This window comes from Schistocerca nitens, chromosome 10 (assembly GCF_023898315.1).
Source record: "Schistocerca nitens isolate TAMUIC-IGC-003100 chromosome 10, iqSchNite1.1, whole genome shotgun sequence".
NCBI classification, from domain to species: domain Eukaryota; kingdom Metazoa; phylum Arthropoda; class Insecta; order Orthoptera; family Acrididae; genus Schistocerca; species Schistocerca nitens.
Genome location: NC_064623.1, coordinates 72,675,326 through 72,689,941, shown reverse-complemented (window position 1 = coordinate 72,689,941; position 14,616 = coordinate 72,675,326). Strand labels below are relative to the sequence as shown.

The following is a 14,616-nucleotide window of genomic DNA, read 5'->3' as shown; positions in this document are numbered from 1 at the left end:
ACAGCTTTTGCCGTCGACAGCTGCCTCTAGTTCCATGAAAGTTGCGCACTAAAACAAAACAAAACTAAAACCATGAAAGTCATTCCTTGATGTCTTAACAGATGTCCTATCATCCAGTCCCTTCTCCTTCTCAGTGTTTTCCGTATATTACATTCCTCTCCGATTTTGAGCAGAACCTCCTCATTCCTTACCTTATCAGTCCACTCTATTTTCAACATTCGTCTCTAGCGTCACATCTCAAATGCTTCGATTCTCTTCTGTTCTGGTTTTCCCACAGTCCATGTTTCACTACCATACCATGCTGTGCTCCAGACGTACATTTTCAGAAATTTCTTCTTCAAATTAAGGCCTACGTTTGATACTAGTTGACTTTTCTTGGCCAGGAATGCCCTTTTTACCAGTGCTAATCTGTTTTTGATGTTCTCCTTGTTCCGTCCGTCAAGGGTTAGTTTGCTGCCTAGGTAGTAGAATTCCTTAGCTTCACCTACTTCGTGATCATTAGTCCTGATGTTAAGTTTTTCACTGTTCTCATTTCTCTAAGGTAAAGCACCGATTTGCTGTTCTCATTCGTAGTCATTCAAACACCTACCGATGGTGTTACTTATAAGCGTTAATAGAATAAGTTCTAGAGTTCCCTGCAAATGGAGAGAGCTTTCAGGGAGTAATAATTGTTGCGATGTGATCCACCAACATTAAGCAAAAAGCAGGAAAGTTGTACACACACATTATCTAATCGAAATATTTAAAAATACACATTCATTCATTTATTTAGAAAAAAAGTAATGTTTTTAGTTATGGGGTGTTAGAAGGAGCAGTAGAAGACCACACAGCATCACACAACGTCGTAATCTTATAAGCGATTACATCCCGCGTAGGAAAGTTTTCCAGTGCCGTAATACCTTTTCCACATGAACAAAAGATAAAGTCACCCAATTTTGCCATCCATTAACATCGATTAAGGTTCAGTTTAAAAATATTCTCGTAATACGCTACTTTTTCTCGCGATGCATGTGAACAGCAAGAAGACGTAATGTTTTGGATTACGAATAAGCTGCAAAAGTTATATTTCTTTGTGTTTAAAAGCAGCTGCAAGCCATCTAACGAACGTGAGTACATGAGGGGTTGGGTTGGGTTGTTTGGGGGAAGAGACCAAACAGCGAGGTCATCGATCTCATCGGATTGGGGAAGGATGGGGAAGGAAGTCGGCCGTGCCCTTTCGAAGGAATCATCCCAGCATTTGCCTGAAGCGATGTAGGGAAATCACGGAAAACCTAATTCAGGATGGCCAGACGCGGGATTGAACCGTCGTCCTCCCGAATGCGAGTCCAGTGTGCTACCAATGCGCCACCTCGCTCGGTACTGAGTACATGACAAGCTACACAGCTTCCTATTGCACACCAAACCTGTATCCGCAGCCCTACTGCAATTCTAATAGTATAACGCTAACATACGTAAGTTCACTTTTTCATATTTCTTTACTAACGGCATATTTCTTAACTAACAGAAAATATGCCGAAAACAGCGGCAACAAACGTAAAAAAACCATGTCGTGACGTAAAGTAAATAAGGTATTATGGAACGATTCACAGAACGTTTATTTTGGAAGCAAACAGTACACATATAATAATGCATTACAATGTTTCCATAAGAGTACTATTTTTTAGAATTAAGGAAATCACTGACGTGGTGATATTGTTGCTGAAACTAGTTTGGGAACTTGTTGCCCACTGTATAATTTGCTGTCTCGTTTGGCACCATATAGCATGCGTAACTACAGTTTATAGCAAGATATATTTATAAGCATATGAGTACCTATAATATGGACGTACATTACTGTAAGACACGTACTTCGTAATATTTAGGTGTATGCTTTGAGAATGAGCGTGTCAGGCAGAAACCGGTAACTGTATTATACAGGGTGTTACAAAAAGGTACGGCCAAACTTTCAGGAAACATTCCTCACACACAAATAAAGAAAAGATGTTATGTGGACATGTGTCCGGAAACGCTTAATTTCCATGTTAGAGCTCATTTTAGTTTCGTCAGTATGTACTGTACTTCCTCGATTCACCGCCAGTTGGCCCAATTGAAGGAAGGTAATGTTGACTTCGGTGCTTGTGTTGACATGCGACTCATTGCTCTACAGTACTAGCATCAAGCACATCAGTACGTAGCATCAACAGGTTAGTGTTCATCACGAACGTGGTTTTGCAGTCAGTGCAATGTTTACAAATGCGGAGTTGGCAGATGCCCATTTGATGTATGTATTAGCACGGGGCAATAGCCGTGGCGCGGTACGTTTGTATCGAGACAGATTTCCAGAACGAAGGTGTCCCGACAGAAAGACGTTCGAAGCAATTGATCGGCGTCTTAGGGAGCACGGAACATTCCAGCCTATGGCTCGCGACTGGGGAAGACCTAGAACGACGAGGACACCTGCAATGGACGAGGCAATTCTTCGTGCAGTTGACGATAATCCAAATGTCAGCGTCAGAGAAGGTGCTGCTGTACAAGGTAACGTTGACCACGTCACTGTATGGAGAGTGCTACGGGAGAACCAGTTGTTTCCGTACCATGTAGAGCGTGTGCAGGCACTATCAGCAGCTGATTGGCCTCCACGGGTACACTTCTGCGAATGGTTCATCCAACAATGTGTCAATCCTCATTTCAGTGCAAATGTTCTCTTTACGGATGGGGCTTCATTCCAACGTGATACAACATACTGACGAAACTAAAATGAGCTCTAACATGGAAATTAAGCGTTTCCGGACACATGTCCACATAACATCTTTTCTTTATTTGTGTGTGAGGAATGTTTCCTGAAAGTTTGGCTGTACCTTTTTGTAACACCCTGTATATCAGTGCAACTGATAAGGACGAAATAAAAAAAATTATCCAGTGTCCTCAGTGAAGTTTATTTCATTCATTTCTGTCGGAATATTTTCCGCCGACTCAGAGGTTGACCTGGGTGTGAAGAGACTTCGAGGGCGGGGTCAGCGGCCTCAGTCGTCGGCGAGCCTCGTGAAGTAGGGCAGCACGCTGAGTGGGGCGGAGTAGTTGGCGACCCAGGCGGGTCCCTCCAGCACCGGGTGGTCCGGGTCCGCCTCGTCCCTCCAGCGGCCGGAGGGCAGGTAGATGTCGCGCGTCACGGCGCCCTCCTCCAGCACCGGCGCCACCAGCAGGTCCTCGCCCAGCAGGAACTCTGCGAGGGAAAAGGCTTTCCTTGTAGTCGGAGACCACTTCTAACAATTAGGGACAGGAAAAAACTGTTTTATTTCGTGACAAAGTTCGCCGTTATTTTTAGCCAAATTTGAATTTTTTGCCAAATTCGCTGTTATTTTTCGCCAAATTCGGTATTATTCTTGGCAAGTTTAATATAGTTCTTTTCTGTAACAAAATTGTTGTAGCTGCGACCAGGACGGTCGTGGGGTAGCACTGACGGAAGGCGCTGCGGGACCCGCGGAGAGGCCCGCGAACAATAGCACAACGGAAAAGGACGGACACGGCCAACGTAGGACAAAACGAATACGACAAGACCGAACAACAGAGTCACAAGGAAACAAACTCGTACACGAACCAGGAAGAAAGCAGTCTAGCGCAAGCGAGGTGTAAACCGACGTAAGCGAGATCAGACTTACTGGCTGAGTTTCTTTTTTTCTTTATTGTTATTTTCAACACCTTCTACAAAGGTGGGCTGTCAGCAGCATAATACGCTGCTCTTCAGCCGCGAGTGATACCATAAAAACATAACGGTGGTACAGATGATACAAGACAAATGGCGGGTAAAAAACTGTAGACACTGAAAAACAATATACACGAAGCCGTTCACGCTGGACAAGAAAAAACACTAAAACCTGTTGACACGGCGCAACACGGATGACTGCGACGGCACACGTGAACAGTGGTGGCGTGACGGCAAAAAACACTAAACACAAAACGAAGACACACACACTGATGGCGATGATCTCCGGCGCGCGAATGTCCACTGAGTGTGTACGAGTCCGGGGACCTGCCAGGAGAGGAGGAGGAGGGGGGCGGGAGAGGGAGAGGGGAGAGCATAGATGCCATGGGCAAGGGAGATAGGGGTAAGGGAGGAAGGGGTGGGGAAACCCGGGGGAAGATGGGTGGAGGAAGGGGGGAGGGGGGGAAAAGGAGAGAGAAGGGAGGCGCGGCAGCGGGCAGGGGTGGGAGAGGATGGGTGAGACAAGCGGGTGAGGAGGATCGAGTTTACAGGAGGTGTACAGGATCCATATCCTTTCAAGGAAAAGGAGGAGGTGGGGGAACGGAATGAGGTCGTGACTGGCTGAGCGAGAGGCCGGCGCTTTAGTACTCTATCGGGGGCGCCGCTATTGGCTGCTGGGACCACGTGTTCCACTGTGGCGGCCCCACACTAAAAGCGGGCTAGGAGGCGAGCGCCGCCACAGCTTGCGGCGCATTGGTGTAGAGACGACCTCTATGGGTCTTTGACGTCCATAATGTCTGGCGCGGATTCAAATTCTGCGGCGCGCGGTACCAGAAAAATAATAAGCAACCAGTTGCATAAAAGAAATATAATTGCCGGCCGGTGTGGCCGAGCGGTTCTAGGCGCTTCAGTCTGGAACCACGCGACCGCTACGGTCGCAGGTTCGAATCCTGCCTCGGGCATGGATGTGTGTGATGTCCTTAGGTTAGTCGGTTTTAAGTGGCTCAAATGGCTCTGAGCACTATGGGACTTAACTTCCGAGGTCATCAGTCCCCGAGAACTTAGAACTACTTAAACCTAACTAACCTAAGGACATCACACACATCCATGCCCGAGGCAGGATTGGAACCTGCGACCGTAGCGGTCGCTCGGCTCCAGACTGTAACGCCTAGAACCGCACGGCCACTCTGGCCGGCTAGGGTTTAAGTAGTTCTAAGTTCTAGGGGACTGGTGACCTCAGATGTTAAGTCCCATAGTGCTCAGAGCCATTTTTTTTAAATATAATTTCTGTACCTGTTTTGGGCACTTACACCCATACCTCCAGATGTCAGATACTCAGATCGATTCTGAACATTGTGTGTCGATAGAGTATTAACCAAAATACCAGTTTCGTTCATGCTGTATGCTGTCGTCCAGTAGCACACGGGTAAACTGTAATTAAAAGTATTGCCAGAACTACAGAGCGCAGGAAAAGCAGAACTGTGGTTAAGGGGACATTATACATGAAATTCGTTGAAATTTGACATTTTCTGTTTTCTGCTCCATAATGTGCTTTGGACCTTCCTAAACATTTTGGTATACAGTACATTAAAATCAGACAATTGTGAGGCCTTCAAATAATATTCTGAATGTTGACGTGTGATTGTCAAACTTAGCAGCTAGCGTATACTGCCACAGTTCATTCACTTTATCTTGTGTCGTTTCTCTTTTTTTATGTGTCCATCACTATATATATTTGTCGTCTTCTGAAAGCTTCTCCTTCTTGTTAATCTTGCGAAAATATGACCGTGGACTTCCTATCCTACATTTCAATTGTAGATGCAAGCAGCCACTCCAGGGAACACTAGTGCCTCTCAAGATGATATAAAACATGAAGGAAATTCCTGCCAACTTGGTTCCACTTCACTTCAGTAAAAACACTTAACACTATTATTAAGTCTTCTCTTATTCAGAATCACATATAATACAAAACAATCATAGCACGTCATTCTCGGAACAATACATCTTAACCATCCTTCTACATACGAGAGAGTGAAACAAAAAAAGAAAACAAAAAAGTGAATGATCTTTTTTGTTCATTTGTTTGCGCCTTACTGGGCATTCACAATTAATGTCTCTGCCGACGCTTATGGTCGGTCTTTGATTCTGTTATTATCGCTATTTCATTTTTAATCAATTTTAACCTTACCGTGCCGGAGGGTCTTTCAACATGCACCTACACACTCCCTGCCCGGTTACGGGATCTGACAGTCCACAGTTCGATCCGTAGGACGCCAGTTTTCATTCTTCTGATAACAACGTCCTCCTGAGTAGTCCCCGCCCGGAGATCCGAATGGAGGACTATTTTACCTCTGGAATATTTTACCCAAGAGGACGCCATCATCATTTAATCATACAGTAAAGCTGCTATTAAGCAGGGCATGCATCAAACGTAAAAATCAGCTACAAAAGGAAGGCAAGTTCATACAGAGAAGTGAAATCTGGAGAAAGTTAGATGTAATAGTGATGGACGAACTGGAGATAAGCAGATGGTTACAAAACGCGTTCTGGTAGGGGATTTGGAGAGGGAGAGAGAAACAGAGGAGGAAAGAGAATGACCCAGGAAGAGAGTTCATACACAGTGAGGTGATAAAAGTCACTGGATACCTCCTAATAACGTCTCGGATCTCCTTTTGCCCAGCGTAGTGGACCAGCTCGACATGGCATGGAGTCAACAAGTCACTGTAAGTCTCCTCCAGAAATATTGAGCAATGCTGCCGCTACAGTCATGTATAATTGCGAGAGGGCTGCGGTGCAGCATTTTGTGCACGAACTGACCTCTACATTACATCCCAAAAATGTTCCATATGATTCATGTCAGGCGATGTGGGTGACCAAATCATCGCTCGAATTGTCCACAATTTTCTTGAAACCAATCGCAAACAATTGCGGTCCGTGATGTGGCGCATTGTCATCCATAAAAATTCCATCTTCGTTTGGGACATTAGGTTCATGAGTGGCTGCAAATTGTCTACAGGTAGCGGAACATAACCATTTCCAGTCAATGATCGGTTCAGTTGGATCAGAGGATTCAGTCCATTCCGTGTCAACACAGCCCGCACCATTATGGAGTCACCACCAGCTCGCACAATGCCTTGTAAACAGCTTGGATCCACGGCTTCTTAGGATCTGCGCCACATTCCAACCATACCATCAGCTATTACCAACTGAATTCGTGACTCATCTGACCAGCCCACGGTTATCCAGTCGTACAGGGTCCAACAGATATGGTCACGAGCAGAGGAGAGGCGTTGCATGCGATGTCATGCTGTTGGGAAAGGCACTCGCGCTACTTGTATGCTGCCGTAGCCCAGCACTGACAACTCCACACAGACGCCGCTGTTCTCGGTCGTTAAGTGAAGACCGTCAGCCACTCCGTTGTCCATCGTGAGAGATAATGGCTGAAATTTGGTATTCTCGGCACATTATTGACACTGCAGATCTCGGAATATTGAATTTCTTAACGCTTCCGAAATGGAATGTGCCATGCTTCTACCTCCAACTAGCATGCCGTGTCAACAGTCTGTTAATTCCTGTGATGCGGCCATAATCACAACGCTACCTATTTCACAGGCATCACCTGAGTACAAAACGTAGTTCTGCCAATGGACTGCCGTTTTATGCCTTGTGTACGCGATACTACCGCTATGTACATATGCGATTGTCGCTATCCCATGACTTTCATCACGTCAGTGTTTAACGGCGGGTAGAGAGTGGCTACGGAAGGGCCGTTGAGTCGCACCTGAGTTGATGACCTGCGCAGTGGCGTCCGTCGCGTTGATCCACCAGATGGGTGGGTTGAGGGGGCTGCCGTCCTCCACAGTTCTGCCCATCAGCTCCAGGATGCGCGGTGCGTAGGCTGCGTGAAGCGCCGTCAGATTACGGCTCAGCTCCACCGTCTGAAACACACTCACTCAGTGAGGCCCTGATTCACCGCACTGGCACGGGGTGGATCACTAACCGAGAGAGGCGCGGACAGGAAATTCAAACACATTCACACTCGGCAGGCAACTGAATAGACACTTGTGAAATATGTACACAGAATGTCCAGCGAGTACCCTGATGACCTAGATCATTACGACCTCTGCACACCGCGAGATAATCCCAGCTGATGGCACTGTGGGTACTAGACGCGGTAAGGAAAGTACATGAGTGAAGCAGAGACGAATGGTGAATAATTCTAGCGATGATACAGGCCGCTAATGAGGAAATCCTCTAACATAGGCGATTTTGACAATGGACAAATCTTCACTGACAAGCTGGAGGACGATGACGATTATGATGACCATTTTTACTTAGCATCAGTGGTAAGGTGTTTGGACCACTTTTCATGGCCTGTATGGGTGTAACTGGGCAGTCCATTCTGTAGGGTAAGTCGATGATGATGATGATGATGATGATGATGATGATGATGATGATGACTATCATCATCATCATCGACTTACCCTACATAATGGACTGCCCAGTTACACCCATACAGGCCATGAAAAGTGATCCAAACACCTTACTACTGATGCTAAGTAAAAATGGACATCATAATCGTCATCGTCCTCCAGCTTGTCAGTGAAGATCTGTCCATTGTCAAAATCACCTATGGCAGGGGATTTCCTCATTAGCGGCCTCTATCATCGCTAGAAATATTCACCATTCGTCTCTGATGGCCATCATCTTCATCATCACCATCATCATCAGCGACTTACCCTACAGAATGGACTGCCTGGTTACACCCATACAGGCCATGAAAAGTGGTCCAAACACCTTACCACTGATGCTAAGTAAAAACGGTAGCAATATGACACCATAATTATCTTTGCTTTTGTAAACATCTCTTTCGAACTAAACGAATTCTATGGACCAAATTATCCAAAAGCTCTCATATAAAATTTTTATAAACCCACCCATATTACTTATCTCCAATAAAAATTTAAAAAAAAGGAAGTGATTCGTCTAGGAAGAGCATGACTAGAAAGATTAGAGAGCTATACTGGGATATCACTCTATGTAGTTGTTACAGAGAGCACATCTATTGTTAGGATGCCAGTTTCCTTATCAGCCACATCCGGCTTTCATAAAACTGTCACTGAACCGGAGAAGTTACTTGTTTTGAACAGTTAACAAGCTTTTCTTGTCAGACATTCTATAGTCATTTACCTATCTTTCCAAACTTGAAGAATAGAATTCTGAACTCGACACTTGCCTCCTTATTACCCCAAGTCATCTTTAAATTGGCATCTGGAACAGATTAAAAAACTCACGCAAATTTCTCTACTTTGCTGCTTTGGAGAACCTCGAAACTAATGGTGTCAACTTATGTAATACCCTTCAATATACACACCTGTTTCCATTGACAGGTTATCTCTGTGGGAAAGTGAAAGTGTGTATAAAGGTAGCTTGGGTGCCAGCTATTGCAGACTTATGTAATTGTTGAAATATGGACAAGATGGAGGAAACAAACAAATGTAAAGAAAAATCAAAACTTGAAACATAAAGTTCATTTTCAACAGGAAGAAAGCATAAGCCAAACACACACAGGAATTGCAAATGTCTGAATTAAAGACAATATTGAAGAAGAAATGGAAAGGTAAAAAATAGCAATGTTAAAGATAGCTACTGAAGCACTAAGGAAAAGTAAAGTATCAAACCAGAAAGGGGTCTAAAAATACGGAATACAGAAATGGCTAACAATATTAAAGGAAAACAAAATGCTTATAACATCTATTTACAAACACGAAGAAATGAAGCATGCGAAATATACCAACAGAAAAGAAATAAAACAAAGAATTTAATAAAAAGTTACCACAGATTCACAGAAGCCAGAATACAGTGTTTAAATTAGTGAAGCATATCAGTAAAATGAAGAGACACTACAAACCTTAACAGGAAATCAATGAATACATCATTACAGAAATTTATGGTATGATGAAGATAGTGAAGAAAGTTAGTCTATAAAAATTAATAACAATTTTGTAGATCAAATAGATATAAAACAAGTAAAAGTAGGCTTAAACATACCAAAAAATAGAAAAGATAGAGGCCTAGATGGCATTAATTCTGAATTAATCAAATATGGAAGAACCATTTTAGAATTCTGCTTCATCCACTTTTAAATATGTGTTGGAAGAACTGTTATGTGACTGAAGAATGAACACAGATAAAATAATTTTTAAATTTAAAAAAGGCAATAGGAAAGACACAGGAAATTACTGAGGAATAACTTTACTCTGATACCTAATCTCAGAAGAACAATCAGGCTTTAGAAAGGAACGTTCGTGTGATGTTAGTATATTTGTAATAAAACAAATTATTGAAAAACATCAGGAATTTGGCTTATAAAAACATTTAGTATTTATAGATTTTGAGAAAGTTTTTGATATGGCAAAAGACCCTATTTGTGCAGAACATGAGAAATAAAAGGCTTTCCAAAATATTAATGTCGTAAAGAATCTATATGCAAATACAAAAACAGTTATAATTTCACTTTCGAAAATGTCAGATGAAATTTTAGTAACTCAAGATGTTTGACAAGGATGCAGTCTATCTCCCACTTTATTTAATCTATATTCAGGACGACCTAGTTACGAATTGGAAAGACGAAATACACATAGGAATTACCTAAAACTGGATCTAGCATACCATTTAACACTCTTTTATACGCTGATTACCAGATAAATATAGAGGAAACAGAAAGTAATTTACAAAGAGCAGCAAATAGATTGAGCTAAAACAATATATTAAAACTTAATTATATCTGCAAATAATGCAAAGATAATGACTCTGAAAGAAAAGAATCCAATCAGATCGAAAAATAATAAATGAGAAAATTTTAGGACGAGTATTCCACAAAAAATTATCTGGGACAAAGGCATTGAGTAGAAGGTTAATAAATATCAAGCTACCTACCTAACAATTGGAAGAACCTTGTGAAGAAAAACAAGAAAATAAATACAAATGAAACTATAAAGTTATGTATGTACCCACTCTTGCTTATGGTTGTGACTCATGGACAGTAACAAGAAAAGAAAAAATGACGTATACAAGCAGCAGAGATGAAGTTCATGATATATGTAAGAGGCTGGAATAAAATGGATAAAATAAGGAATGAAACAATAGTATTAGACTTAAAATATTTTTAGTTACTGACAAAATAGAAGTGAATAGAAGGAAATGGAAGTATTGTGTTGACGGAATAACAGAAAATAGATTGTCCAAAAGGGTGATGAATTATTGGCCTACTGGAAAGAGACGACTAGGTAGACCTCAGAAGAGATAGCTGGATGGACAGATCATAGAGGCCAGAGCAGGAGATTATAACACCTAATCATTGGAAGGAGATGATGATTTTGATGATGACAGATTGCTATCGCTTGGAGCCTAGGAACGAGCATTTCGGAAACGACGAAGGTGGACGGTTTCTCGTGTACTGCTGTCGTGAGGATCCATGGAAAGTACACTACAGGCCATTAAAATTGCTACACCAAGAAGAAATGCATATGATGAACGGGTATTCATTGGACAAATGTATTGTACTAGAACTGACATGTAATTACATTTTCACGCAATTTGGGTGCATAGATCCTGAGAAATCAGTACCCAGAACAACCACGTCTGGCCGTAATGACGGCCTTGATACGCCTGGGCATTGAGTCAAACAGAGCTTGGATGGCGTGCACAGGTACAGCTGCCCATGCAGCTTCAACACGATACCACAGTTCATCAAGAGTAGTGACTCGCGTATTGTGATGAGCCAGTTGCTCGGCCACCATTGACCAGACGTTTTCAATTGGTGAGAGATCTGGAGAATGTGCTGGCCAGGCCAGCAGTCGAACATTTTCTGTATCCAGAAAGGATCGTACAGGACCGGCAAGATGCGGTCGTGCATTATTCTGTTGAAGTGTAGGGTTTCGCAGGGATCGAGTGCAGGGTAGAGCCACGTGTCGTAACACAACTGAAATGTAACATCCACTGTTCAAAGTGCCGTCAATGCGAACAAGAGGTGAACGAGACGTGTAACCAATGGCACCCCATACCATAACGCCGGGTGAATACACGCTTCCTATGTGCGTTCACCGCGATGTCGTCAAACACGGATGGGACCATCATGATGTTGTAAACAGAACCTGGATTCATCCGGAAAAAAAAACGTTTTGCCATTCGTGCACCCAGGTTTCTCGTTGAGTACACCATCGCAGGCGCTCCTGTCTCTGATGCAGCGTCGAGGGTAACCGCAGCCACAGTCTCCGAGCTGATAGTCCATGCTGCTGCAAACGTCGTCGAACTGTTCGGGCAGATGGTTGTTGTCTTGCAAACGTCCCCCTGTTGACTCAGGGATCGAGACGTGGCTGCACGATCCATTACAGCCATTTGGATAAGATGCCTGTCATCTCGACTGCTAGTGATACGAGGGCGTTGGGATCCAGCACGGCGTTCCGTATTACCCTCCTGAACCCACCGATTCCATATTCTGCTAACAGTCATTGGATCCCGACCAAAGCGAGCAGCAATGTCTGGATACGATAAACCGCAATCGCGATAGGCTACAATCCGACCTTTATCAAAGTCGGAAACGTGATGGTACGCATTTCTCCTCCTTTCACAAGGCATCACAACAACGTCTCACCAGGCAACGCCGATCAACTGCTGTTTGTGTATGAGAAATCGGTTGGAAAGTTTCCTCATGTCAGCACGTTGTAGGTGTCGCCAGCGGCGCCACCCTTGTGTGAATGCTCTGAAACGCTAATCATTTGCATATCACAGCATCTTCTTCCTGTCGGGTAAATTTCGCGTCTGTAGCACGTCATCTTCGTGGTGTAGCAATTTTAATGGCCAGTAGTGTAATAGATAATCTGGACAAGGTACAATGTCTAGATGGCAACGTACCTCATCGTCGAAGTCCCACGGCGTGTAGGAGAACTGTATGGCCGGCATGAAGACGGTGGCCTGCAGCCATCGTATGAAGAGCTCCTTGGTGGGCGAGTCGCTGCCGTAGCCGTTGCCGCCCACCATGTCTGGCAGCACGAAAGGATAGCCCACCATGTTCATCTGCAGCAGAGTCGTCACCAGCGTCGGCAGTCCGTTGTCGAAGCCCCACCTGGAGTCCTTGTCGAGCATGCGCACAAACACTGGCAAGTCCTGGGTTCGCGCGGCTACGCGCACTTCTATCATAGAGCCGAATTGCGAGACAGTCCTCACGTAGTCCTCAGTGAACTGCATCGGACTCAGTTCTACGGGCTCTATGTCGGGCAACTGTGGCAGCCAGCTGGTCTCTCCTGCATCGAACTTGAACGAGTCGATCCCAGTCTCGTTTCGCAGTGTCTGGAAATAAAATGAGAATCGTGGACGAACGTTATAGTCAGGTTGACTGATTGTACGAGTTAAATGTATTGAGATATACACAGTGAATCACCTAAAACTTGCACTGCAGATATTTCAGAAATGGAAAATGCTTATAAAATGACTTTTATCTTAGTAATATGAATATGTATATATGTGTTTGGAGAGAGAGAGATTGATTTTTGATTGAGATTTTTACTTTAAGTCGTAACTGGTACCTGAATTTTGGTTGCTGCCTCCTTGAATGCTCAGCTCCTGCACCAGTTGGTGACGTATTACAATTTGGAGGAAGTTATTGTTCTTTAAGGTTAAAAAAACGACTCTGTTAGTTACTTGGCCGTATTGCGGATAGCTCTGAGTCCAAGTTTTCGTTGCTTTTCATACCTAAGGAACCACTGTTGTAAGTAAGTAAGATCGAACAGCAATCTGCTTTTCGTGGGAAAAGGAGATTGCTTGGCACACAAACTTCCTTCAAACTACACGTCCTGCTACATCAAAATTGGTCAGTGGAGTTCAGCACTATACTATTGTACAAGAACGTAATCCAATTACTGTAATTAAGAAATTATCACAGGTTGTTACTTATTGAATGAAAACTATAGAAAATTGATTTCTTTTCCTATGTTTTAGTGAACTATGTACACTTACAATTCTGTCGATTGATAGACGGCAACGACAATGAAGTTCGCCTCTTTTTCCAAAAACAAGATATTTCTATTCTTCACTTCCAGAAAATTTGTGTACATAAATGTTTGGCTACTATTACACATGCTTCACTCGGTTTTATCACTAAAATATCAATTTTCATTAAATGTAACAATACGTTCTGAGCGACGGCCTAGCAACACATCCTCTTTCCACAAGATACAGATAAACAGCCATTTTTTTAATAAAATCAATTGTCTTTTTTTCAGAGTCCATACTCAAAGATTCTCTAATAGTATCGTTGCGGAGATTGCGCGCTAAAGAGTTTCTTGCTGTCCAAATGCGCTTCACTTCAAGTACTTTTTGAATCACATTTACATTTACGGTATTTACATACATTTCTGAGCTTCTCAGAATAAAATCAGGCACAAATTAATTAAAGAAAAAAAAAAGCAGTGAGGCACACATAACATTACATGCTACTGGTGTGCGATTATCACAAAATGAATTAGTAGTCAGGGGTTCGAATTGTCAGCAAGTAAACAGATTTTAATAATACTTAGAAAGTTTATTTTTGTGCAAACATACACTTTTGAAATGTAACAATGCCTGTTGACAGAAAAAATTAAAAGTAGTGTAAACCAGAATGTCAGTGGTGCTTATTGCAGGATTCTAGTACGAGTCGTTCACGAGATATCGTATTTTGAAAAGTTCCCACACCAACACTTGTACAATACCTGTGGTAGCACACACTAAAGAACAACAAAAGCACATTCATTAGCTATGTAGATTCTGACCAGTAACGAGAAAAATGACCATCATAGGTTGTGTGGTTCTGAAGGTTCTGAAGGTGGCAGGGGTAAAATACAGGGAGCGAAAGGCTATTTACAATTTGTACAGAAACCAGATGGCAGTTATAA

The 14,616-nt window shown here is 43.1% G+C and overlaps 1 protein-coding gene across 1 annotated transcript in view; it reads right to left on the bottom strand.

Moving 5' to 3' along the window:
* Positions 1-2,891: 2,891 nt before the first annotated feature.
* LOC126210273 (myogenesis-regulating glycosidase-like) overlaps positions 2,892-14,616 on the bottom strand; it is a 49,873-nt gene continuing 38,148 nt past the window's right edge. Inside the window, exons 4-6 of the mRNA XM_049939467.1 lie at positions 12,599-13,033; positions 7,464-7,620; positions 2,892-3,202 (exon numbers count right to left, since the gene is read on the bottom strand). Coding sequence (XP_049795424.1) covers positions 3,003-3,202; positions 7,464-7,620; positions 12,599-13,033 — 792 coding nt within the window. The 3' untranslated portion in view covers positions 2,892-3,002. The remainder of the gene's footprint in view (positions 3,203-7,463; positions 7,621-12,598; positions 13,034-14,616) is intronic.